This window comes from Perissodus microlepis, chromosome 10, assembly GCF_051167445.1.
Source record: "Perissodus microlepis isolate ML-2025 ecotype Zambia chromosome 10, ASM5116744v1, whole genome shotgun sequence".
Classification (NCBI taxonomy): Eukaryota; Metazoa; Chordata; class Actinopteri; order Cichliformes; family Cichlidae; genus Perissodus; species Perissodus microlepis.
Genome location: NC_140470.1, coordinates 8,641,116 through 8,667,904, shown reverse-complemented (window position 1 = coordinate 8,667,904; position 26,789 = coordinate 8,641,116). Strand labels below are relative to the sequence as shown.

Genomic DNA, 26,789 nt, shown 5'->3' with positions numbered 1-26,789 from the left:
TCTGTTATAATAGCAATGACACACACAAAAAACAACAACTAACCATTCCCTCAATCACCACACAAAAAATATAAAAATATTGGGAATCTGCTTCTTTTGCAGAAATGGCCATACTAGAACTAGAAACTAGAAAGAAAGCAAGTCAACTTTTTCTTAACTAAACTATAATTTATTTAACTCATTAAAAGGTGACATACCAAAATGAGTTCCACAGCAACATGTTTCACTATCTCTGTCCCTGATTTCATCAGTCCACTCCTATAAATAGTTTCAACAGCAAAGGAGGCCATTCTGAGATGCCATCAGACCCCTAATAGAACTGCTAAGCAGAGCATGTACACTCTGAGCTGATCACACTACTTGCCACACACACAGTCCGCCAGAGACATGAGCCCATTACCTTTTCTCTGGGTCTGGTTAACCTTCCAATCTTCACTCTGTCACTGAAGCAGTGCAGCCAGGGCCAAGGCAGAGTAAAACCTGGGTCTTGTAAGAGCACACTCACTAGCCCTGAGAAAGAGGGTGGGCAACCTCGAGGGCGGGGTCACAGTGAGCACAGCACAGTTAAGCTGTGGCCTGAGGAGTGGAGGGGGGTAATGTAAGAGGAGACCGAAGAGAGTGGCAGCTGCTGAACAGTGGTTATAAATAGAATGTGTTCATCACATCAATTGCCACTGCCACTTCTCCCTGTCAGCCTCTTGTCCTGCTGGGAGTCAGAAAAACAGTATCCCTCTTCAGGCGCTTTACCAACTGTTATCTTTTATAACCCCCCTCACATGCACACACATAACCCACCTATTTTAAGGAAATCCAAAACTATAAGAGATAGCACAAGCACATAGATTAAGTAATCCAACAAATGCCTACTACCTACATCTAAATCTATATACAGCTAATTCTGTACAAACCTCCAGAAGGAATACATAAATAACAAATATGAAATAAATAATATAAAAGTACACTTTTGTGGAACATTTTATCTAGTGACCCCAAAATGTATTTCACATTTGCTACAAAAAAGTGTTCTTCACATTTTCCACCACAAGAGGGAGCTTTAAAACAATAAACTAATCTCTTACATACACTAACCGAGTTTCAATGTTGTACTGTTCAATGTAAACGCTAAGGTATAACACTATCCAGTGATTGCAGACATGTTGACCTAAAGCAAAGAGTATATCAAAGTTTTAAGGGTTTTAATATGAGAGACATACACTGACCAGTATTGTTTTATAGTGTGTTTATAGTTTGTTTGCATCATACCCACATTAGTATTTCAATGTTAGTTTCACACAACATAAGACAGATGGGACCATATACATCAACAATGTAGAGTTGTCATTAAAGCTGTCATTCTGTTTCAGTGATGACAAGAAGCTGCACAAAGACACTGAAAGCAAGAGCACAGAGGAAAATGTGAAGTGGAACTAAATTGAATGAATCATCTTCTTTAGGCTGTCATAGAAGATCATCTGCCTTCATCTTACCCTATCCCTAGCATCCTCTTCAGTCACACCAACCCTCTGCTTGTCCTTCCTCACTACACTCTCTGAATCTCCTCTGTGGTTTCCCTGCTGCCTGGCAGCTCATATTCAGCGTCAGTTCATTGAATATATCCACTAAACTTCGGTGAATGTCCAAACCATCTCAACATTGCCCCTCTAACTTTGTCTCCAAACCACTCAACTTGAGTCATCCTGGTCACTCCCAACAGAAATCTTAGCATTTTCGGCTTTGCTTCTAGTCTTTTTGTTAGTGTCACTGTCACAGCAATTGTCACCACCATCTTGTAGACCTTGCCTTCTACTTCTATCCTTCATCCAAATCACCCTGAACTCATCTTCAGCCCCACCACCTAACCTGTATTCATTTCTTCTCCTATGGCAACAGCACTCCCCAGTGGCAGCTGCCTTCTAAAGCAGATAATACACACCATAAAAACTGCTCAGGAACATGGCAGAGCACAAGGCATTCTTACCAAATGACTGCTGCATGCATCAGAATATGCCCACAACACACAGGATCCCAAGGGTTATGCTGCCAGAAATCACAGGACACCCTCAAAAGACCATGCTCCCAAAGAGGTGATTTCAATGTTGCGACTGATCAATACAGTTACGTCCATAAGTCACAAGACAACCAAACAATTTTTTGCTATTTTGAGTCTTTACACAGTAGACTGTAGACCAAGCAAGACAGGTGTGAAAGAACACTTTCAACTTTAATTCAGAGTTTAACAAAAATAAATAAATACTGAGGTAACAGTTACAGAGTTTTATAAACAGTCTTTCATTTTTTACAGTATAAAAGTAGTTGGACAATTAACTTAAAGTTTAATGGAAACGTGAAGCCTGTTTTTTCATTATTAAATCAAGCACATAAGAGTTTCAAAGTGTTCAGCTTGCATTTGGTTCCTGTTCACCGGAACTTTCAGTCTAGGAAATCGATGCAAGTGAGGAAGGCCATCAAAAGGCTGAAAATTCAAGACACACTTATTTTCTTGATTAAGAAAAAGAACTTCACATCAACTACCCAAGTCAGGAACATTCTCAAGGAGTGTTCTTTTAGAGATGCACTATTTTCAACTCTATAATAACTCAAGAGATAAATGTAATGACATTTATAGCAAGGTGCAAGCGACCGGTTACACAAAAAAATAGGAAGACCAGATTAAACTTCTAAAAAAAGAAGAAAAAAAAAACTTAAAAAAGAGTCTGCACAGTTTTGAAAAAGATGGTTATAGAGGGTTATGCTATGTTTACTGCAAAAGAAACCCAAGGGTTTCTCAAGATGAAAAACTAAAATGAAAAAAAAAGGTTCAAGCCAGTCTGCCCAAGTCAGTCACATGATCACAGTCCAGTCCAGCAGAGAACCATTTTCGGTTACTGAAGACAAACTTTACGGCACAAAGACTCAAACAGAAACTTGAGGTTGCTGAAGTAAGAGCTTAGTCGAGCATCTCAAGGCAGGAAAAAGCATAATTTCATTGACTGCAAAGGACTTCCATCCAAGGTTTAAAAACAAGTTGTACTTAAAATTGTTTGTTAAATGAGTTTTTAGCCTCTGAAAATGCAGGACTATGTCCAATATGTTCAAATGCTTAAGGACATAACCAACAAACACTCTTGTTTGTTTTTGTATGACTACAGGTAAAGCCAGTCAGGTAACTCAAAGCTGAAAGGTAAGGCATCTCACTAGTATCCGGAAGTATTGTTAAATGGAAAATATGTAAATGTAGAAACTGGTTTGGTAAGGTAGGCCAATCATGGCACATACCTTCCAATAACCAGCTATCATCTGGCTTTTCATTTAGTTCATTCACAATCATTAAAACTAAAATCTTTTTTTTTTTTTGCCTTTAGAAGTAATTAATTAAATTATGTTTAATGTCCAAAACGCTATAAATAGTTACATAGCACTTTATCTCATGGTGAGCTCAGAAGTTTGCATTAGCACTTAGCAAGATCCAGTAAAACACACAGCCTGGCTCATCTATCTAGAGCAGACTGCTAATCCCCAGAGTCTGTTACTGGGACACAGCAAAGTGTCGACTGTTTGTCTACACACAGTTGCTGCAGACTAAAGATTAAGGACTCTATATATGTCATAGACACTACTGATTCTGACCCAGTTATGCCTCCATACTATCAAAGCTGTTTGAATCATATTATTAAGCTGTAGCATGAATCAGACTACCACATTTTTAGAACTATACAGATTATTTTAACTATGACAGACATATAACATAGCAAGAATTGTTATATTGTGTTTCATATTCATTGAGAGGGTTGATGTTTATAAATTCAATTCTCCATATTGTTTATCCTGAAAAAGAAATTCAGTAATTGCTTGAGATTTTTCATCAGTATCTATGTCTTTGCAAGCTTAAAGTAGAAATAAATTATGGGACATCATTCTTTACTGTCAAAATTAGAAGAGATGACCCAGATTTTAAGTCGGTTAAGTAAACAGGGCTGGACATAATTTTTAAAGCAGACTATGTAAAAATGTAGGAGAAGCAAAAACTCAGTGCATAATTCAGGTTTAAATTATTTTGAAGGAGTTGCATAAATCTTGACATATTTCACTTAAGAAATCTGAGAAATCTGGTGTCTAATTCCTTTTAAAATTTCTTGCGAGTATCATTATATCACTCAGAGGCACGCACTCATATACAGCAGGAAGAGGACTATGAGTCAGGGCAGTCATATTATTCAAGCACACAGAAACTCAGTGTCTATAACGAAGAAGTTACTGTGAGGGGGAAAAAAAGGGTTGTGTTTTTTTGGCTTTTACCCAATGCTTAAAAGGTTAACATGCTCAGTGGTGCATAGATGAAGGTAATTTAAGTTTGGTGCAGGGGTTAGTGCTGTTTGTTGATAGGGATCTTCCACTGACTATTTGAATACCAAATATGAAACACTTTGACATGGTATTCATTTAATCCAAGTTCATTTGAATTGCTGTAGATTATATTTGTTTTAATGACAGCTGCATAGAACTGTTTGTAAAAGGTGAAGGACATACGTAGCCTCCAGCAAACCCTCTGACAATACAGTAATCAGACACGACACAATAATGACAAAGAAAAAAAACAACAGGCAGCAAACTGTGAGAGAGCAGGTGTTTAGCCGATACCAATCCTAGCCAGTTTTTGTTCAGTAACAGGCTTATTATTCTTGTATTCTCACAGCAGTTACAAAGATTGTCAGTGGTTGCTTGGCAACTTGACAATGATGACAAGATTTGACAAAGTCAATGCTCCTTGCCAAGAAATAACGCTCTTTAAAAACACAACTTATCCTTTCTAAAGCATCATTACATAAAGGCATAGATATAATGTCTTCATTTGAGAGATTTAGTGGTGATAACTGACATTTTTACCTCTCTCTTTAAACAAAAGAAAAAGGAAAAAAAAACCCTGGGGGAGCTGCTTCCCCATTCCATGTTTTATGCTAAGCTAAACAAAACAAACCATCTCCAGTAGTAGTAAACTTTTAATAGACTAATGAAAAGACAGTGAATAAGTATATTTTTAAAAATATATTTAAAAAAATTAAGCCAATAAACAAAATTACTGTATGTTGGTGCATCATATGGTCTCGTACTGTATTGCAGAGCTCTAGATCGAGAATCCAGAGCTTATTATAACCACCTAAAAATAGTGCTGCTGGTTCTAGGTCAGCCTCACATGCACATTTTGTGCTTTTTCAAAAGGCCTGTCTTTTTGATCGTCAAGATTGCTTGAATGTAGGACAAAGTAGACAGTCACTTATTTCAGGGAAGCAACTGGGCTGTGTTTATTTAAACTATTCATTTAAATAGTTCTAGCTTATGTATTCTAACAGAATGGAGACAATAGGTCTTATTCACTAAGAGACACACAGTGCATAAGTATATGCACTGTGTGTAAACTGTATGTATGAGTTTCATGCACAAATCAGGAATTTATCAATATTTTTGTACCCAAATTCGTTCATACTTTATTAACAAACTTCTGACCAGGTGTACCATCTAATGAAGCTGTCTTGGGAAATCTATGGTCTTTAAAATTAATACTACAAGCCTACTACTGTTATTTTATCATCATCATTATCACCAACACCAACTCCTTTTGAATATTACTTTTTTTTTCAAAAACACCATTAGTTAGAAATGAGCAAAATTACAATTAAATTTAAAAAATGAAAGTTGTATTTAAAGAAAACTACATCCAAAAATGAAAAGTGTATGCTTTGACCTTTTAATTTAAACATATTCCAGTATTTCCATTACAGCTCCAAACATCACTAATGTGCCTTCATAAGCAGCACATACTGCCATCCCCAACCAAAGTTTATCTTACCAACTGTATAAACTGTATTATGAAAAACAACAACAACAACAACAAAAGTGTTTGTTGCACCAGCTAATAAAGAGTTTAACTTGATGCTCCTTCACTTGTTGCACACGATTATCTGGATGAAAAGAACTGAATAGGCAGGCAGCCAAGTCTTACAAGACCATATGGCCATGTGTTGTGGCGGCATTTGGGCCGTTGTTTCCTTCAGCGTCCCATTGTTTGGTGTCAAAAGGACTGGGGGGTGGGAGGGGGATTATATGTACACCAGAACATATTCTCTCTTTCAAAACACACACTGAGACACTCCCCCATACATGCGAGTACAAAATCACATTACCAATGTCATTACAACTCCACCCATAATGCATCCGTTTTTAGTCTACTAAAGGTCAGTGCAAAAGTACATACTTAATACAAAATAACAGAGAAAGGGTCTTTTGTAGTAATTTCAAAAAGATTCACCCCAAGTACATGTGTATTTACAGAACAGATCCACTGTGTTTCTCAGTGGAATTCAAGTAAACACAATGATTTCAAAAATGTAAAAATCTCAGATAATCCAACATTAAAAGCAAACAAGCCACAAAAACAGGTTCTGGTATTAAGAATAATGTGATGACACAGAAATAGATTAGCATCAAGGGTAGAGTTTTTTAAAAAGCAAAATAATATTCACACAACAGACCAAGTCAAGAGTACTACTTACATCTTTGCTTAGGTCTTCAGTGGTCCTCAACCAACTGCGGTTCAGCTCACTCAGCTCGAGAATTGGCTGCACTTTTAGTCGTACTGAATCTCCAGACTGACGAATCATCTCCACAATCTCGTCCCTGTTTTTGTTCTCCACATTAATCCCATTGATTTCTACAAGCTTGTCTCCTGGCACCAGGCCCAGAGCCCGATCCTTCGTCCCAACCCCTGGTTCAGCAAAGTGTACAACACGCCGGCACACCCCACCATCAGACTGCCTGTCTACCATGGTGGTTCTTCGCAAAGAAAAGCCAAAGTCCCCAGTGCTGCGTCGCTGTACCTCAAGTTCTCTTGGATCTGGTACTGGTGGAGAGACAAGTGCAGGCAACTGTAGGTCTGCACCAGGAAAGGTCTTCTCCACAATATCAGGAATCTGAACTGTGATGGTGCCCTTTGAGCTCGGGTGTAACTTTGTAGATGGTGTAGTCCAGTTATGGCCAGAAAGCTCTGAAGCATCCAAAGCATTGTCCTTTGGGGTCACCTGAGTTAAGGTAGCTACTTTCCTCTGGCCCACCACTGTATTCACCTTGGCCAGTTCCCCAAATTTAGCTGCCCTCTCCTTCACAGAGCTGCGATTACTTAACAGCTCAATTCCCTTTACATCTTCAGAGGTGCTTGCACTTATTTGCCCCACAGTGTTGTGATGATGCTCAGCATCAACGTCTGTCAGGTAGAGTTCCGTGTTACTGGCCACCTTAATTGGGATAGGGCTAGAAATCTCCAACTTACTCCTAGATTCCTTCTTGGAGTTTCCTCGAGTAAGTGGGAAGAAGCCTCTACGTATGCTCATCTCTTCTAGACTCTTTAACTCAGACTGAGACATACGTTCTTTCTTTTCTCTTTTGTCTTTCTTTTCCTTCTTGCTCAAATCCCTTTCCTTCTTGCTCAAATCCTTTTCCTTGTCTTTTTTCATTAAGTGAAACATGATTAAACTATTCTGTAGTTATTTAGCAACTGATTAATTTATCATGAGAACCTTAAATTATTAGAAAAGAGGCTGATGACAGCAGCTGAAAACATCAACTCTGGGTTTGGATCTCGCTTAGTGATATCTGTAGAGAAAAGAAACAAGAGGTGAACACAGACTAGCTTTGATGAAAGCATAACAGCGTGCAAGAACCTTGTGTTTGTCAGAGTTTAACTAAGTAATTGGCAAAAAGATTCAGTCAGTAATTAATCATAAGTACTATGACATACACATGACTAGCACATCTGTGCAAGCACAGATAATGCTGAATGGTAGAAAGGCATATACAGAAAGGCTGAAAGTCTGGTGGTGCTGTGGTTTGTACTCATGCCTAAGAGCAAGAAGTTCCTGGGTTCAAATCCACACTTTCCCTGTAGAGTTGTAGGTGTGACTGTGAATGGCTGTCTGGCTCTGTGTTAGTTCTGCATTACATTAACAATCCCACAGTGGACGACTCAATGGATGGATGTACGTACAGCTGTAAGTGTCAGGGAAGTCTTTCTTTATTTCAACAAGACAATGACAAGCCCAATTCTGCAGACATTACAACAGCATACCTCTGTGGTGAGAGTTTAGCTGCTAAACTGGACTGGCTGCACTCCACACCTATCCAAAAACAACACCAGTGAAAATATTTAACACATTATACAATGAAAAGGAAGATTCATACTGTTGTAGAGCTGAAGTCATATCAAAAAAGATATTAAAGCTGGTCTGATCTTCTCAGTTCCTAAACCATTGCAGAAACCACAGATAAATAGGAACTGCTGTGGTCCTGACCTGACTTGTTGAATTATGTTGCTGGCATCAAATTAAAGATCACTAGATTTAATAAAATTTAAAAAAAAAAAAAAAAGAAAATAAAACATCTCAATTTTAACAACTCATGTATTATCTTTGTACCATTTTCAGTTACAGAGTTACAAAGTTCACATGGTTTGCAAATCATGTCATTCTGTTTTCATGTACATTTCACATGACCTCTGACCTTCTTGAGAAAAACATAATCCACATTTAAAACTTGGATTTGAAGTCCTTTCTACACCTTGGGGTTAAAAACATTTAAAAAAAAAAAAAAAAACGTTATCAAACTGCAGAGCAGTATCACTATTTTTATTTCAGTATCAACCTATTATCTAATTCAGTTCAATAGAAAAGTAGCCTGTATATATTTGGGTGTGTATAGGAACTGGTATCCCCCGCTGTAGTATCAACAAACGGAATATGCACCCTAGATGAGGAATTTGATCTTATCTAAAACTTATCTTTGACACACCTCAATCTACCCTACATAATAACATACAGTGTTTTAAAGAGCGTAGCTTTCCTGCTCTCAGATACTCAGCATCATCACTAAATGATTGAAAACGGAAGCTATGTGCATGGGAGCCTCCACTAAGCTCCATATGTATAGCGAGAAGCCATGCTGAACAGTAAACTGTAAATTCAAACCTAATCCACGCTAAATCACATGCTCTTAGAAGAAAGCTATGAAATGTCCGAAAGCAACTCAGTTTATCTTACAGTTAACATTTAGGTATGTATTTTCGTCATATTTTATTACTGGAAAGCGCAGTTTGGTCTGTTGTTATTAGTTTTTCGTTTTCTTGAACTTTAAACACTACGCATAGGTTGTCGACACGGCTAGTCCTGAGCTTGGCCATAATGCTCTCCCTTTAAGCTGCTTTGCCCTCATTCTTTAGCAGTGATAAAGAGTGTACTAATGTCACTCACGATAAACGATACAAATTAAGTAACACTGTAACATATGACAATTACCTACCTGTAATTGCTTAAACATGACAGCGTTGTAGTCTTACTACAGGTTTTCGGCATTTTCCAAAGAATTGTCAGCAGGTGCGACAAATGCTTTTGTGATGCTTTCAAATGCTTGCAGTAAGCTCCGACTTCTGAATACTTTGACATAAGCGACCTGCGGGGAAGCAGCTATCCTCGTAAAGAAATAAACACAAAAAACTTAGAAAATGGTGTCGTACATCAGATGATTAATTCATTTTCCCCCAAACAGCTCAATAGTTTTAATAAACTTAAGTAGTCTCCTCATTACACTTTAAAATACATATATTATAAAGAGGGAAAGCTGAAAAACAACCTCTCTCTTAATGGTCTAAATTGGAAACATGGGGGAATTAGTCCTCAATGATAGTAGGACGATTTAGATGTCCAAAATGTAGGTTAACGCTCTAAATTTTAATAAATCCAACAGCACATGAAAGCTCCGGAAGACTACACTGGACAGCAGTGACCCCTCCTGGTCTTTATTTTAACCATACAAAGGATGTAAGCACAGATATTTAGTTCCAAGCTGGCCAGTTTTTCGTAGAGAAAAACTTATATTGTTAACATGTTGATTTCACATTGGATAACACATAAAGTGTTTTGCAGCTAATAAGTTACAGTCTAGTGACATTGGAGTTACAGTCACTGACATACAGACTTTAAACCCAAACAGAATCTGAGTTGTGGTGAATGGTTATTTTAAACATTATTTACCTATTTATATGGAATTCTTTAGGATAATTCCTCCTACAACAATGATGAGTTGATTACAGCATATGTTAGAACTCAATTTGCAAGATCAATTGCATAAAATGTTCCACCTCATTTGCATCGTTTCTTCCTTCTCCCAGCAGTTTCAATATACACATACATAATGAACTAAAGATAATCCCATATGTTTTGCTTGTTAAAGCTCATTACACATAGGAAGCTGCAATTCTGAGAAGAGAACCACAATCTAAAATGTATTACCTTAATAGTTTACTCACACTGATCCATTCTATTTTGAAAAAATAATTTTAGACATTTACAACATGCCAAACTTGATTTCCTTTCCATTTTTTTTATTACTCTTACTATTTTGATGAAAATATGCATTTACATTTTGGCAAATTCTGGTTTGTCTGAATTTATCCATGGAGTGCCCCCGTGTCTCAAATGAGATGCCCAGTACTTGGCTTCTGATAGTAGTGCTCCTGGCCTGGGGCACGTACCTCTACTGCGAGTTGATGTCGGGATATAAATTTACACTGAAGCAGCTTGGAGTGACAGTGAACATAAAGTTTTGTTTTCAGCTGAAGTTCATTGTTGGACACTTTTTCTTCATTGGAACTGGATTAGGGAGATATGAATACCTCCAACTAAAACATTGATTGGACTGTATGAGATTCAAAACTTTCAATATACAGTTGGAAAAAACTGACAATAGATTACAATGGGGCTCCTTCATTGAACAGTCATTCAGTGATAAGCAGAGTTTAAGAATGCACTAGAAGGAGTGTGTACAATACTGATTCATGCACAGATCTGTATCCACGTTAACCTTAAGAACAAGCCTCATTCTCTGGAGGACATTATTACTTTGCTCTTCCATCCATCCATCCACCTTCCACTGCCCAATTCAGCATCACGAGGGTTTTAGAGTCTGTCCCTGTGATCACAGGGTGAGAGACAGGGCACACCCTGAACAGGCTGCCAATTTTTTGTAATACATTTCTTCCTAAATCTCAAAATGAAAAGTGAAAAATCCCCACAGTGTCCAGTTATTCTTTTCCCAATGTTCATTAGAAAGGTTTTAAGAATGAACTACAATACTTTTTGAACTTTTGAACAGCATTACCAGTCAGTCTGAATATTATTTAACTTGTATGAACAATGAAATTATAACAGGGAACATGGAATTGTTGAAGTAGTAAGACCTCCTGTTGCTTATTAAGGTTTGGTAGCATCACCTACTGGTCTTGCAGAGTCTCTGTACCTTTTTTTTTAGTAATGTATGATTTACCATATATTTTTCACCTATACTGTCTGTCTCTATCTATGAGGACTTCTTGGTCAGCTTCAGTGGAGAATGTTAATGAATTATTCATTTCCAAAGAAAAATGTCATATCAACTTTTTCTTATCACCTGACTAAGATTAAGGAATGAAACCTATCTGACTCACACCACCAGGATAATACAAGGAAACTATGACTCATTCCCTGTCAGTTACCACTGAGTCCCTAACATATTACCATTCCTTATACAGTTGGATGGTGAATGACAATTGACATTTGGATGACAGTTAAGGATTACACTGCATTGTGCGCGTGTGTGTGTGTGTGTGTGTATGTGTGTGTATGAATTGTAAATAAAGGATGATAGCCCTTTTTTAGAAAGTGACAATTTTCATTTTCCAAGAGCTTATATAAAAATGTTGTTTTTGTTTAATGTACAAGTCATCTCACGCAAAAAAAACCCCAGCATCTACAGGACTTTATCTATTCAGAAGCATGTCTGAAGCTTGCATCATTACCTCGAGGTTGTGGTAAATACTAATAGCCAAATTCTGCAGGTAATGATGAAAGATGGAACTAGAATCACTTTTAACCCAAGTGTACATGACGTAAAAAGTAAATTTAGGATATTATGGCTCTGCCTTTTCATTCATCCCTATTACATGAATGAAAATAAACTCGCACTCAAATTACTTCTCTAAAATGAAACACTTGGCACAGTGGGAAAGACGACCGCCCAACTATTTGTAATGCAGAACAACACGCTAGCATCTTTTTTTCCCTTTTAAAAAGGACGAAACGTTACTGAAACGCAATCATTTCCCAGCCACATGCGACAATCTAATATAACAAATTCCCCTCACAGCATCAGCAAAAACCATCCAGGGGGGTGTTTTAAAAATCCAACGCCACCAGATTACTATCGTAATAACACGGGAACAATTCATACAATCTCTTGTGAATTTGAATTCAACATACATCGTAAGTTGCTATTCTTGTTAGTGATTAATTTATATTTCACGAGTTACGCGTACGAATTCGTTTCAAAATACGAAATTTAATGAACCCCGCCAAATCCTGCGCAAAGTGGTTCAGCCCTTGAGGTCACCGGAAGTTGTTTAGCTGCCATGTTTGGTTGCTTTGTTGTAGGCTTCTACTAGGTTTCCTACAGAATTAGTAAGTGTGGAAATGGAGCCGAGCTGGAGTACGTTTCTTTTTCAAGTAAGTTGTCTCTTTTGGAGGGAAACCGGAATAGTCGGTAAAACAACCGTAGAATTGCAAACGGCTTCATATCTTAGTGGTAAATCCAGTTTTTAAACGATTAATGTCAAGAACAAGTAACCAAGCAAAACAATGGTATATGAATCCAGGCTTCCAGCTGTGAGGCTTGGGAATGACGCTAGAACAAAAAATCTAATCTCTCCAAGCATTGTTTGAAAAGCGGCATGTTTTCTTACCCCGACGATATTTGGGTATTTGCGTTTAATACTTCGACAGCGTTTGTGATTCCTTGTTTTTTTAAGTTTGTTTGCCTAGCCGGAGCCAAACATGCGGGATCACTTGGAGTGAAGCAGGAGACGCCACTGCACCGTTACAATCGAGACAGACCTGTTTTTCCCCCCTTTGACTGAAGGCTTTGATCAGGCGCCGTGGGATAATGAGATGTAACGCTGCGACATGTTTCAGTGTAGCGTAGATAACAGAACACGCATTGTAGATTTGGCAAATCTCTGGTTAAGTGTACACAGAGATTTTTAGCTGCTGAGATTTACTAACGGCGGTTCTCAAGTCCGCGGTGAACTTTCCGCCTGCTCCAGCCGGTTCGACACTAACTAGCCAAGTAGCTAACGATGTTCGGGCTACCTTAATTACACTCGCTGGCTAATTTAGCTTAATGTGGGCGAGGCTGCCATAATGAGCTTGCAAAACTAACGTTACAAGACTTGACGACCAGCGCTGTGCAGATTCTCTGCTTATTAACTAAGCTATTTATTCTGGTGACCGTGGTGGAAAGGAATTCAAACTATGCACACAACATCAGCTAACACTAGCAGCGAAGAGGCGCATTTGAAATTAGCAACGGCGTTACGAAATGAAATGCGTGCTGGGAAGGAAAGCGAGTGCTGCGGTTTAGAGTGATATCTGTCACGGTTTAGTGAATTTCAATATGTGCTAAGAATGAAGGCTATTGTTCACTCTTATTTGTGAGCTTCTCAATCGCATGGCCTTACCTAGGCTACAAGAAATGAGCTCGGGAACATGGAGCAAATGAGTTTTGTAAGGATAAAGATTTCATGTTTTACAGTTGAGTCCGTTTTTGTGTAACCCCAATGCAATATAAATATATATATTTTTAGTTTCCATTCCCAATACGCACCATTATTCCAGGTTTACCACTATTCTGCGGTCTCTTGTGTATTTCCAGTGCTTAAAATTAATTTTTCGCTTTGACTCAACACTTTAGTGGGTGTTGCAAAGTTCTCCTCGTGGGAGGAACTTCCCAGTAACTTCAGGATCATTCCCAAAAATTACTTTTCAGTAAACCCTTCAAATCTGCATTTGTAATGTTCACAACAACTTTATTTTATTCCAGGCTTTAATGATCAGATGAAGGTCTAGAGTTTAACCTGCTGCAGCCTTTGTCTAATAGTAATATATTTTGTGTAATAAATAAATAAATATGTTAATGACAACGGGGAAAAAACAGGATATGTGAATAGAAGTGCACAATTTATAGTTTTCATGCTAAAGAGCCACTTCTCTTTTTAAAAGTCTTCTAAAGTGTGGAAAAAACTGATCATTAATGCTCTGATTAAGCTTTCACTGCTTGGTATAAGGACATCAATGGCTGCAAAGAATCTGAATAGCTCACTTTGGCAAATAGTTTAAAGAAATCCATCTTAAGTTGTGTTCATTTCGCTGCTTTTTGGACACTTTTTGTTTTTTCCTGAGTTTCTGATAATTTGCTCTGCTGTCGGAGTGGTCGTTCATTCACATCTTTGTGTACTATTTCTTCATAATTGAAAAGGCAGACAGACAATGTCATTTGTCATGCAGTATCTGGCGTCTAGCCAGAGGCCCTGCGTGTATTATGTACCTCACACTGTTACTGTGTCAGTTTCATGTAAATCAGTGTGCCTTTAAATTCAGGCTCCTGGAACACTTTGAAGCATTTTTTTTTAAACTTCATTGTTTTTCAACACATTATAGTTTGTTTTTTGTAAGCAAGAAAATTATATGAAAATTGGTGATATTTTCTGAAAAGCTTTGTCAGGTGTTTTAAATGACCAGTGTTGTTGCGTAAACCAGCTTAAATATTACCAGCTGTATATCCTCCTGTCAGATAAATGCACAATGTGGGGAAAACATGTTCAAAAGAGGGGAGGGGGGGCGGGCAGTGTTTGTGAGGCTACATTCAGGAAAATTGGTGAATCATGTTGTTTTCAGCACTCTGAACATGGATGTGTGAAGTGTTACACTAATAACCCTTTTAGGTAAGTGAGAAAAGTTATAACGCAATCCATGTGTGCACGAAACTCAGTTTTGGCTTTCTCCAGAAACTGCAATAGCCACTCAGAAACCCACAGTGAAAATGAATGCTTTATGGTAAGTGGAAATTGTGTAAAAGATTCTTTGTTTCTGTTTTGCCCTATTTTACCAAAACATTCAGATGGCAAATCTCAGTAACAAAATGACACTCATCAGATGATTAGACTGTACTGAAAATATTAAATTTTTCAGTAATCACATTGACTTGAAATAATACCCAACTTACATGACACTGAAAGAGTGTGCATAAGCATGGTGTTAGTGAGGGATGTTATCAAGTATCACTAACTCCAAGTGTTTGTTTTGCTTAAAACTGGACTTTCATAACAAACAACCCCTTTTGAAATTGCACAATTACTGTTTATATAAAACATGTTTTGGATGCTCTTGCTAGAGCTTTAGACTTGGTAGTAACTATTATGTATTCTATTTTTTTTATTTTTTCCTCTCTCCTCCAACGTGCACAGTATTTTGCTTGTCGCTGCCCCCCCCCCTTGTTATTATGTTACGTATATTACTTTTTTTTTAACAAAGGTAATATGTTACATATATTACTTATTATTACCTTTGTTTAAAAAGAAAAAAAAAGAAAAGAAAATATTGAGGCTTGTTGGTGCCGTTGAGAATCAGTTCCATTCGTTTTTCTGCTCATATGGAAGGTTCGTGTTTTTACGGTACAATAATAATTCTGGTCATTTTGACTGAAATGAAAAGCACAGGTCTTTAAAATGGGTTACATCAGAAATGCAGGGTATATCTGCTTGGCTATTTTTGTAGATGTTTAAGCGTTTCATAGTTTTTTGGGTACATTGTATTTTTATGGTGTTTTTCAGATGTATCTATTTATTTTGACATGTTTTGTCTCAATGTCACAGCGATTGCCCATTGTAATACAGCACACCTATTAGCTATAGGGGTGTTAAATGCCACCCATTCTGGATGTTTAGAAGACTAGCCTCTGTTGAATGTCCTTAAAGGTTTGTTCACTCTTAGTAGAACTCAAATATCTGTACGAAAAAATACGCCTTAACCAAATGAATCCCTGAAGTACAACTTTTTGGGATCATTAAAAAAAAAATTAGGGGATTGACAACATTTCAGAAGTTTGCCCACTAAGCAAACTAGACGGCAGCCAAAAACATTCAGAACTTGGAAGAAGGACCTAGAAAAAAAACCCCTCAAAAATTAGATGTACTCGAAAAACAAATTATGTAATTAGAAGTTTTGTTTCTTTCTCTGCCCCCCTTTTCATCCCTGTCATCAGTTTTTGCCTGTGATGGAAAAATTGAGATTTCGGCAAGCAGCTGTAGAGTGTGACACAAAAGACTAAAGAAAGACAGCGCATAATCTAACTCAGACCGTGAGCGCAATTCAAGCCTACAGTGGCCCATGGAGCCATCAGGACACTCCCTCCATTTTGATGTTATTTATGAGGGAGCAGCCCCAGTTGTCAGAGCGCATTTGTGTCAAAATGGTCAGAGCTGCATGAAGGCACAGCAGCTTACAGGCCCTGCACCTCTGCATAGAGGGCCAGGCTGTCTACACTGGCTACGTCTGCTGTTCACAAGCTTCACAAAGGGGGGTTCACTGCTAGTACCCCACCTCCCCCCTCCAACCCAAACATAAAGCTCTCCCCACCCCTGGTGTGCCAGCGGACGGGTTAGCATTGGCATGATGATGACTAATCCTGGAAGGTGGCAAGTGTAAGCAGGTGCTCAGACAAATGGATGGGTGGCATTCTCCTCGAGTTCCCAGGTCCCATTGCATATGTAGGAATGACGGCTAGTTTCGCTGAGTAGTGTGTGGATAAACAATGTCCCCGTCCCATGAATAGATGAGCCAAATCAATGAAGATGAGCATACAAAGATCCCCTGCTGAGGCCCGAGTGCATCACTGCTCAGATTTGTGTCTTTCACAATAGGCTAGATGACATAAGGAGGACATTGTGAGGTTCATTTTTCTTTTCTGTCCCGTCTCCTCTTTTGCAACTTTTTTCTTGGCTAGCCTTCTTCGATGGATGATTGAACCTCAAAGAGAAAGGTCAAGTATTTCAGCTTGCTTTTCTCGCTGGTGGTTGACAACACCGACAGAGTAGTCCTTAGTGTGTCCATTCGCTGAAAAAACGGTGTTAACTGTGTTTCTTTTTTTTCATATCTGGATATATGAAAAAGAATGAATTGTTACGAGAAGTGTGATAGGTTTTTTTTTTTAAACTGAATTAATAACTGAATTAAACTCCATTGATATTTACTGTGATGTCATTTTTTTAAATTTTTTGTTTTGTTTTGTTTTTTTTTTTAAGAAAATAAGGCAGCCGGATTTCATACAGCTTCCACTATCTCCATTCTGCCCCAAGTACACCCAAACAGTCATGGATGATTTTAGCTGGTCACAGCAATGGTACAAAACTCAAATTGTGTCTGATCCATTTAGTCAGGAAATTTGATTACTTAAATGAGTGAAAACCCAGCTTAGCATCTTGTTGCTATTGCTAATTACAACCAGCCATTTCATCCCATTTGTGCTGTTTCAGTAGCTGGCATTGGTTTGTACTTGCAGATCCCCAGGGGGGTGCAAAAAAAATCTCAAAGCAGTTATTCCAGATGTAAAGTTTTATTTTGTCTGTTGCCCTTTATTTTCCTGTCGTTTAACTCCTTTACTCACACAATGGAGCAGAAGTATGGTTATCCCAAATCAGCTGGGTACCTGAGATGATGGCCTGCTCTTTAGGAGCCTTCTTGGTAGTTAAACTGCGCTCTGCTACGGCTCTCATTTGGTATGCCTGTTTTGCAGTCACATGATGAATGTGAGCACCGTCACGATGGTATCCTTTTTCATCCAGCACATTTGGATTCTTTTGCATTAGTGGCATGCGGCACCAGCCTCATTAATAACCTATCTAGTTCTTGTTTTGTATTCTGTAACAGATTACTAACACATATTGTGTTTATTGAGTTGTCAGAGTTTCCAGTGAGGGAACACCTGGCTTCAACGCTTTTTGTTTCTTGGTCATTATTAAGGTTTTTTTTGTTTTCTTTAGATTATGGCGACTTTATTTTTCTCTCGCAGTTGTTATTATTATTATTATTATTATTAATAAATCTTTAGTATTATCTTTAGTGCCTTGTTACTTTTGTTTTATAAGTAGAAGTCTAGTATTCATCTTCATTCAACCAAAACCCTCTGTGTTTGATTCATCAGCAGGCCAATGAAGCCCTCCACCACCAGCACCAGGTGGCCCAGAACAGCCTGCTACCACTTCTCAATGCAGGAGCTGAACAAGTTGACCAGAAGCCTATCCTGCCTATCCAAATAGACCAGAAGCCACCTGCCAATGCTGCTGAGCTTCTCAAAGACAATGTCGCCAGCGGAGGTGGTCAGCGGCTTCCAGTGCCTGTGATAAAGAAAGAACACAAAGGCAAAACCCCTTTTGTCTGCGGCTACTGTAACAAGGCCTTTCGCGACAGTTACCACCTGCGACGTCATGAGTCCAGCCACACCGGTATCAAGATGGTTTCACGTCCAAAGAAGACAGCCCAAACAGCCCCCACCATGGTCCCCATGATCGGCACCATGCCACGAGAAAACAACGGCAACTCTTCCTACATCTCCACAGTAGCTGGCATCCTCTCCACAGCAACAACCTCTGTTTCCTCAGGCACAAGTATCATGACATCACCTGCAATGGGCAATGTGCCGCAGCAAAATGTCCCGAAGAAACCTGCCAAACCTGTCAAGAAGAACCATGGATGTGAGATGTGCGGCAAAGCCTTTCGCGACGTATACCACCTGAATCGTCACAAGCTGTCCCATTCAGATGAGAAGCCTTTTGAGTGTCCCATCTGCCAGCAACGCTTTAAAAGGAAGGACCGCATGACCTACCATGTTCGCTCTCACGATGGGGGTGTCCACAAGCCCTACGTATGTTCTGTGTGTGGAAAAGGCTTTTCCAGGTAAGGATCAGGTTTTTGTCCTTTGATCTGTAAGGAAACTAGTACAACAGTCATCAATAGTTCAACTCCACTAGATTGACTGATAATTCTGCTGTCAGTTTTTCCCTTCAGTTACTCACCAGTCTGTATTTGTTAATTCTACACCTAAATTGTTCAGTATGTCTCTAGTTAAAAATGAATTTTCCACATTGAGCATCTCCAATGTGAATTTGTTTTTCCAATATCCTGCCAAACAGGTCTGTCATAGGGATTCAGACTGACACAGGAATTCCACAGGGAGATAAGATTACTGTTTTAAATTACAATCATTTAGCTCATGAGGTGCTGGATGAAGTTTTAGTCTCTATTAGATAATGGCATAACATTCTTTATTATACAGTACCACCATGCAGATAATAGTTGGTCTAAATGTCATATTGAGGTAAAAACCCCAAACAAAAAATAATTTGCACTGATAAGAAGAACAAGAAGTCCTAAAAACATGTTATGGCCACCAAGGTCTCGAAGATGTTTAAAACAACCTTACCTTGTTGTGGCAGCTGGTTTCCGACAAGCATCCATTTTGTCAGGCTTCAAGCTTGCTTGCAGATAAAACCACAGTAGCTTGGACCCATTAGCTTACAATAATCAACTACTGGCAGCTGCAAGAGCATTTCAGCTGTGATGAAAGTGTGTGAGATAACAACAAGAAGTGTTTGTTCAAAACCAAAGTGAAGTCTTGCCTTTGATATGGAAAATGTCCATATGAAGATGTGAAGAATACCAACTTAGTAGTTTGCTGCTTGGGGTTTTTTGTTTGTTTGTTTTTTTTACTACAGCTGGTCTCCTAAAGCAGGAGCTGTCAGTTTATTGACCACTTTAGACGAAGAACAGCCCTCAAATATGGAGCAAGAAATGAAGTGCTTTAGGTTTTATTTACTGGAGTTCTCCAGCAAAGCTAATCGGTCTGTCCACAAACTTGACAAAGTGTTCTCCAGGGTAACTGGGAATCCCTTCTTATTGTTGCACTAGCCACTAGTTTGTTTGGGATGAGTTTACTTAGGTTGTTTGTGGAATTGTGAAACTGAGTGCACTAAGAAGCTAGTAGCACTCCTCGTGTGTACATGTGATCAGTCCTTCAAGGGGTTTGGTAGGCAGTGAGAATGTCAGCCACACTGACAATACAGAGTGGCACAAGAAAACTGATGAAAAAATGGCGCTGTTTTTACAACCCTTCTGCTCTATTCCTGTGCTTTTAATCAACAACTAACAAGGCTACTATAAACAGGAAATGTGCATCTGAGAGCTAATTTATTCTTATGGGAGGGGAGACAAAAAGTAATTTCACCCTCTGGTGATTGCATTCTGGGGTCATAGGGAAAAGTCCTGACTTGTCTATGCAGAATTTCAATAAATAAATAATGATAAATACATTCTAACAACCAGTCTTTTATGAGTGTGTCCTTGGCAGTCCACAAATGGCTTCTGCTAAGGAAAAAAAAATCATGCTTAATAGACTGAAGTATTAAATTTTACCATCTTTCATGCATGCAGTTGGTTTTGAATGCAAATGCTAGATTCTACATATTTCATGCTTTACCAAAGGTACACTGAACTGCTACCCAACAGCTTGTACATTTGTAAGTGAATTATTCACGTCATGGTGTTTGGAATAGTCAGCCGCACTGTGAAATATATGTCAATCTAGTGTCCGTGTTGCTCCAACGTGGCCTTTTTTTAAAAATGTTTATTGCTGGGGTTAGCAGTTTAAACTTGTACTTGTAATGACCCGCCACGCCATTTCAACCACATGTTTAAAAAGTCGCACATGGAAGAGCACCAGTGAAGTACCAAAGGAGGGGGAGGCGTCACTTGTCACTTTGCAGTTCCCGCCAGCATGTCACAGACTCTTTCCCCTGGGAATTCACTGAACCATGCGGTAATGTTTAGGTCAACACATTTAACATGAAGTAATGACTTTAAGAAGGTTTAATAGTGACATACATTTAAAATTTTGTTAAAAGCCAAGTGTTTGTTAAACCTGATGTGTACATAAATCAGTATTGATTTAGCAGAGAGTCGTGCTAACATAAAAAAAAAACCAGCAAGCTGTGTGCCGCAATACACAGCTTCAACAAAAACATCAGCAGTGTACCCTGGCCAAGCGGTAACATTAGCACTGTGCTGTGTAGGGCAATCTCAGGCATGGCTCCAACATGGTGACGTCGGGCAGCGATTCATCAGCATACTGGAAAGTGAGAATGAGGACTGAGTAACAGGGCACTGAGTCACTGCCACTCAGCCGGATCTGTAGACAGGCACTGTCTGGAGTCTGCTCTCCTCATCAGTGGGGCAAGGGAAAAAAAAAAAATCTTTATTCCGGTTCATGGCACCCATGAGAAGATCCTACTTGACTCCTCTGATTTTATTTTAAAAAAAGAAGAAAAAAAGAAAGGACTCCAGCAGCATGAAACTTTCCGGTTTGGAAGCAGCTGCCAAAGCAGTAGTCCTTGCTCACTCCATTATGGCACTTCTAACATGATTCAGCTCACAGCTTCACTAGAACTGACATGCTGACAGGAGGATCAGTGCCACAAAGACGTTTGTGAATGTTGGCCTTTCGCTGTAAATCTCAAGCAGTTTTCCTGTGAACTTTGCAAATTATATGTATGTTTGTTTGTTTTTATAGCTAGTTTGACATAAAAACACATTATGAAGCTTTAGTTTAAGCTTGAACACTTGGAATACAGAAGACAAGTTTCAGCAATTTCTTAATCCAGTTTTCAGTGTTTTTTTTTTTATTGTGTAATAGACAAGGTATATCAGTACAGTCATGGTGTAAGTAAATATTAAGTGTTCTCAAATCCCCACTTAAAGTTCTATAACAAAAGGAGCAATATAGATCTTCTCTATATGCTCAGTTATAATAGTTTTCCCTTAAAGGCAGTTTTTAATACCTATAAATTTACACATCATATTTTGGCACAGTTACATGCTCTTATCAGAAACACAAGTCAGCACAGCCATGGATTATTGTTGTTTGTTGAACAACAGTTGTGCCATACGTGGTCTTCTTCTAATCCTCAGAGAGAGATGCAAATTCAGATTAGGACTTGTGTTAAGAAGTATCAAGAAAATTCCTGGAACTTCACATTCATGTCATTTTCATATATGTGTAATAACAAGGATGTTAGGAACTAAGCACAGCAATAATAATCAAACTGTCAGTTTATTCAAATATCATGTCAAAAATGTCCTTTCTTTTCATTGTGTGTGTGTTCAAAAGTAGGTCAAACAAATTTACGCACGATTGATCATGGAGAATTAACTACCATTGACTGAATTTTTCTGGATTTTTTTGTGCCCATCCCCTCATTATCTAAGTAAACAGAGCACATCCGTACACTTCTGCACTTGTGATGCACGTTCGGCTTTTCACTTTATGCTTGTGCACGTCCATGATGCGCCTTTAGTAAATTATAAGCACTTGTATGTATTGTAACAACATATAGGTTTGGTTAAATCACAAGCAAAATACATGTCAAATGAATTTGGTGAAGTCTTTTAAAAGTGTTAGCAGACGTTATACCAGCCCTACAACTGGTAGCCATTTTTTATGTAGCTTTTTGTTGGGTTACAGAAACCATATTATAAATAAATCTCCACACAATGAAGTACAAATTGTCTCATCTATATCTAATGGAACTCAAATGTATCGTCTTTAAATTTTAACCATGTTTTTGTTGTCATGTTTATCTAGGCCAGACCACTTGAGCTGCCATGTGAAGCATGTGCATTCCTCAGAAAGACCGTTTAAATGTCAAGTAACGGTGAGAAAAATGGCTACTTTTCAGCTTGTTTTGTTTTTTTTTAATCATTTTTAATATCGTGATTTCACTGCACTGACCTTTTACCCCATCTGCTGTGCGACACCAGGCCTGTACCTCTGCTTTCGCCACCAAAGACAGACTCCGTTCCCACATGATTAGACATGAAGGCAAAGTCACCTGTAGTATCTGCGGAAAGATGCTCAGCGCAGCCTACATCACCAGTCATCTGAAGACTCACGGGCAGACCAACTTTAACTCCTGTAACAAAGGTTCGTCACACACTGGGAGCAAATACAGCAGCACTATAGGGTCGTGCATTTAAAAACAATGGAAACCAATCCCTGCATATTGCCTTCGCATTACTGTAAGCAATAAGGGATAAAGGCAGTAATATCGTACAGGCTGTGAGTTTGCCAGAGCTTCAAGTGGAGAGCATTTTTAGAAAAATGTGGTTTTTGAAACTAGCTCAAACCATCTAAGGCGTTGTCCTAAAATTTCATGCTCTTCTCTTTTGTAGCTTTTTGCAGCCTTTTTCAAAAGTGTGGACTTTTTAAAAAAAAAAAAAATGTATTAAATGCCAGTCTCTTTATGTATTAGCAAGAATCATTTTGTTGGTCACCATACCGCTGCAGTTGTCATAAAAGCTGTCAACCTGTACATGTTGAGCACCACTGACCAGTGCTGATCCTCGCTATTGCTGTAATATTTGTGCAAAGTGCAAGATAATGGTGTTTATTTTGTTTTTGTTTTTGCTAAATGCTGCAAAGCTAAGTAAAATGCTTGTTCTTGGGTTTCTCCAGACGGTAACGAAGTCTGCAATTCTGCCTCAGCCACACCTGTGACCATCTCTGCCCCCATCACTTCAGCGATGAACCGGGGCAATGCGAACAACAACAACCCTGTCACCATCGCCGCACAAATGAACATTAGCACCAACACGGTCAACATCACATCTCCAGTCAGCCTCCAGCACCCTGTCACCATCACTGGGCCCGTCAACATCGCCTCCGTGAACATCCCGGCAACCGCGCCTATGAATATCGCCCACCCTGTCGCGATCACATCCCCGATGCCTATGAATATAGCCGGGCCGCTCAACATCGCCATGAGGCCAGTGGATAGCATGCCTTTTCTCTCCCAAGTCTTGCCTTCATCCCCACCTTGGTAAAAAAAAAAAAAAAAAAATTAAAATAAAAGATAAAAAGGAGGGAGTGAGGTGAACTGGCCAAGAAGAAAGGGAAACTGAAGTGAAACAACAGACTCCTGTCCTCACAGTTGAACCTCGGGCTCGGCTCTTTCTCACCTAGAACAGCGCTCGCTTCTCCGAGCTCTGAAGTGAATATTTACACGAGCTGTGCGGCCAGTAGGAGCTCACCAAGTCCCAGCTGTGTCCCAACCGAGGTTAAGTGACTGGCATGGGACGCAGAATAAGAGTAGAATTTGAGTAGGATTTATCTTGAAATCAGGACAGCCGTAAGACTTAGTGTAGTCAGTTAGAACGATGAAACTGTGATTTGTATTATGACAAATGAGAGGATTCCTCATCCTCGAGGACTCCTTAGGAAAACACATCAGTGCTTTTTGTAAAAGGGAGATGGGAAATGAACTGAAGCAATAACTATAAATTGCTGTATTTGATGTTTTACAAGTTCTCTCCCAAAGTCTCTGGGTGTTACTTTGTATATTGTTTTTTTTGTTTTTGTTTTTTAACTATAGCCTGCTAATCACTATTTAATGTTATAGGAAATGAGTCTAGTAAAAGGGACAGCAGCTTCCACTTGCATGGAAGAATATTTTTTCACATTGCTATAGCATTTCTTTTGTATTCTCAGATAATAGGTATGCTCTTGAGGTACACTGACTAACTTGTACAGTTGACATAGTAATGTATTTTCCACGTCAGCATTTTAATTTTTGCTTTTAGCAAGTGGATATCAAGACACTGTCCTCTTGACTATGAAATATTTCTATTTTTTTTTTTTTTTTTATATATATATGTATGGACACACAAAGTTCTGTTTTTATTTTCCTATTTGTAGTGTTAATTTTTTATTTTTTTTGGTTTTCTTCATGAATTCAGAATGGAACGAATCTTGCACTGAAAGAATATCCTGCATACAGGTGAACAGCAGTATTATTGAAGATCAAAGTGGCGTCTCAGTGTTTTTTGCAGCAACAGCAAGCACTTGAGCACCATCTAGTGGCTGATTGTGGAAAGAATTGCAGTGAAGCTTTTTCAGGCTGTTACCCGTCACCATGGTGGTGACTAAACGTACTGCTCAAAAAACAAACAAAAACAAAAAAACCGAGGGAACACTTGAACAATTTTTAACTTTTAAAAATTCGAATCCAACCCTCAAAGTGTTGGTGATTTTGTAATCAGTAATGATTTTCAAACTGAATGTTTCATTAATCAAGGTCTGATTTTAAGTGTCACCTTATTTTCATTTTTAAAGCAGCATATTTTGGCTGACTCTTCTGCACACTTTTACTTTTTTTTTTTCTTTCTTTTTTTTCTGTTACATCCCCAACCATATGCTAAGGATGCTTCGCTCAGGAAACGTATAGAAAAGCCCCATTACTCATGAACACGGTTCTTTTTATACTGATATCTACCACGTGTCATGATTCCTCTCCATGTAACTTTTTGGATTCCCTAAAAGATTTGGCATCGTGGGGTTTGACTTCAGTGAGGAAGAAGTTGTCCAAGACTTTTTGTTTTGTTTTTAATAGCCGTCCATTTAAAATGATAAATGACTGTACAATGGAATACATGCTGTTTACCTTTTTAAATTTCCTTTAAAGTCTCAGTCTGCATAGGTACAGTATGTGGCTGGGAACTGTTTAATCAAATGCAAGTTTGTGTCCACTGAAACAACAGGCGAGACTGACAATGCATGACCCCGAACACTGTAGCTGTTGACCTGTTTTGTTTTGTTTTTTTGTTTGTTTGTTTTTAGTGAATGCCATGGTATTTCAGCAGTGTTTCAGCTCTTCTGAGTTGACAGTTTATACTGAAAAATGCAATATGCATGTTTGTCCTTTTTTTTTTTTTTTTTCTTCCCCCCCCCCCCCCCCAAGTTTTGTTTTAAACAAAATATTAGTCTAGCGTTTTTGTTTTTTTTATTTTTGTTATTTTTACGTAGATACACTATAATAGCCTGTTTGCCAAATTTGAAACAATAATGATGTGATAAACTGAATATTTCTGGTGGAATTGAACATCTCTTTATTTTTAAGGAAAATGGTTAATTGGAAATTCCAGGACACTTGTGAAAGCAGTTGAATGTATATCTTTGTACAAAACTATTTTAGTTCCAAGGATAAGGTAGTTACAATAGATGTGAAAGATAACCTTTTTTATAAATTTTTTGTATTAGAACATTAACATTGATAATTTTGTATATATGAGACACTAGGCTTTCTGACTAGCAGAAAGGTCAAACATTCCTACATTTTTTTTTAAATGTACGTTTGTCAGATTATTACATAAACATGCGCAATGTTATGTGCCTTTTATTTGGGTTGTCTAAATAAAAGAAAACTATCAAATGTGTTTATGTATTAAGTATAAGTTAAAACAGCACTGTAACTACAAACATCAGGATCTTAATGAAACTTATAACCCTCCGTGCTGCTGATTATTCTTTCCTTTTCACTCGCCACACCCAGGACTAATTATTGCGAGACCTGTTGAATCAAGAAATCACTTAAATAGAACCTGTTGGACAAAGTACAGTAGGCTAAAGAATCTAACAAAAACAACAACAAAAAAACAGAACATGCCATGATCTAAAGAAACAGAAACATTGACATGTATTAGTCTGGAAAAGGCCACAAACTCGTTCCTAAACCTTTGGGACGAACCTTTGGGGAGATTCATTGTCCCTGGAACAGTGGTGAACGTTCCCAGTAGTCGGCAGCCTACCAAAATTACTCCCAAGAGCACATCGCCGACTCATCCAGGAAATCAGAAAAGAACCCAGAGCAGCGTCTGAACTGCAGGCATCACTTGTCTCAGTTAAAGTCAGAACATCTTGATGGTCAGAGTCTGTTGAGAAAATATTCTGAGGCAACTGGACAAAAATGTAACTTTTTGGATTGCCTCCCGTTACACGTG

The 26,789-nt window shown here is 38.5% G+C and overlaps 2 protein-coding genes across 8 annotated transcripts in view; one reads left to right on the top strand and one right to left on the bottom strand.

The window, feature by feature from the left end:
- Positions 1-9,458, bottom strand: part of LOC146378761 (unconventional myosin-XVIIIa-like) — a 58,873-nt gene extending 49,415 nt beyond the window's left edge. For 3 of the 6 annotated variants that reach the window (XM_084941783.1, XM_084941786.1, XM_084941790.1), the window contains exons 1-3: positions 9,343-9,455; positions 8,117-8,165; positions 6,549-7,644 (exon numbers count right to left, since the gene is read on the bottom strand). In XM_084941783.1, coding sequence (XP_084797909.1) covers positions 6,549-7,517 — 969 coding nt within the window. In that variant the 5' untranslated portion in view covers positions 7,518-7,644; positions 8,117-8,165; positions 9,343-9,455. Of the gene's footprint in view, positions 1-6,548; positions 7,645-8,116; positions 8,166-9,342 lie in introns of all 6 variants that reach the window. The other 3 variants (XM_084941785.1, XM_084941789.1, XM_084941784.1) reach the window with 3 other exon arrangements.
- A 3,007-nt stretch (positions 9,459-12,465) lies between these two features.
- On the top strand, positions 12,466-26,221 carry LOC146378760 (vascular endothelial zinc finger 1-like). Of its 2 annotated transcripts, none has more exons than XM_084941780.1 (5): positions 12,466-12,578; positions 18,109-18,860; positions 22,600-22,669; positions 22,776-22,938; positions 23,470-26,221. In XM_084941780.1, exons 1-5 carry the CDS (start codon positions 12,546-12,548, stop codon positions 23,835-23,837), a joined length of 1,386 nt encoding a protein of 461 aa, XP_084797906.1. In that variant the 5' UTR covers positions 12,466-12,545; the 3' UTR covers positions 23,838-26,221. The 2 variants fall into 2 exon arrangements, with proteins under 2 accessions (XP_084797906.1, XP_084797907.1); XM_084941781.1 differs by lacking the exon at positions 12,466-12,578 and adding an exon at positions 16,964-17,307.
- Positions 26,222-26,789: the final 568 nt, after the last annotated feature.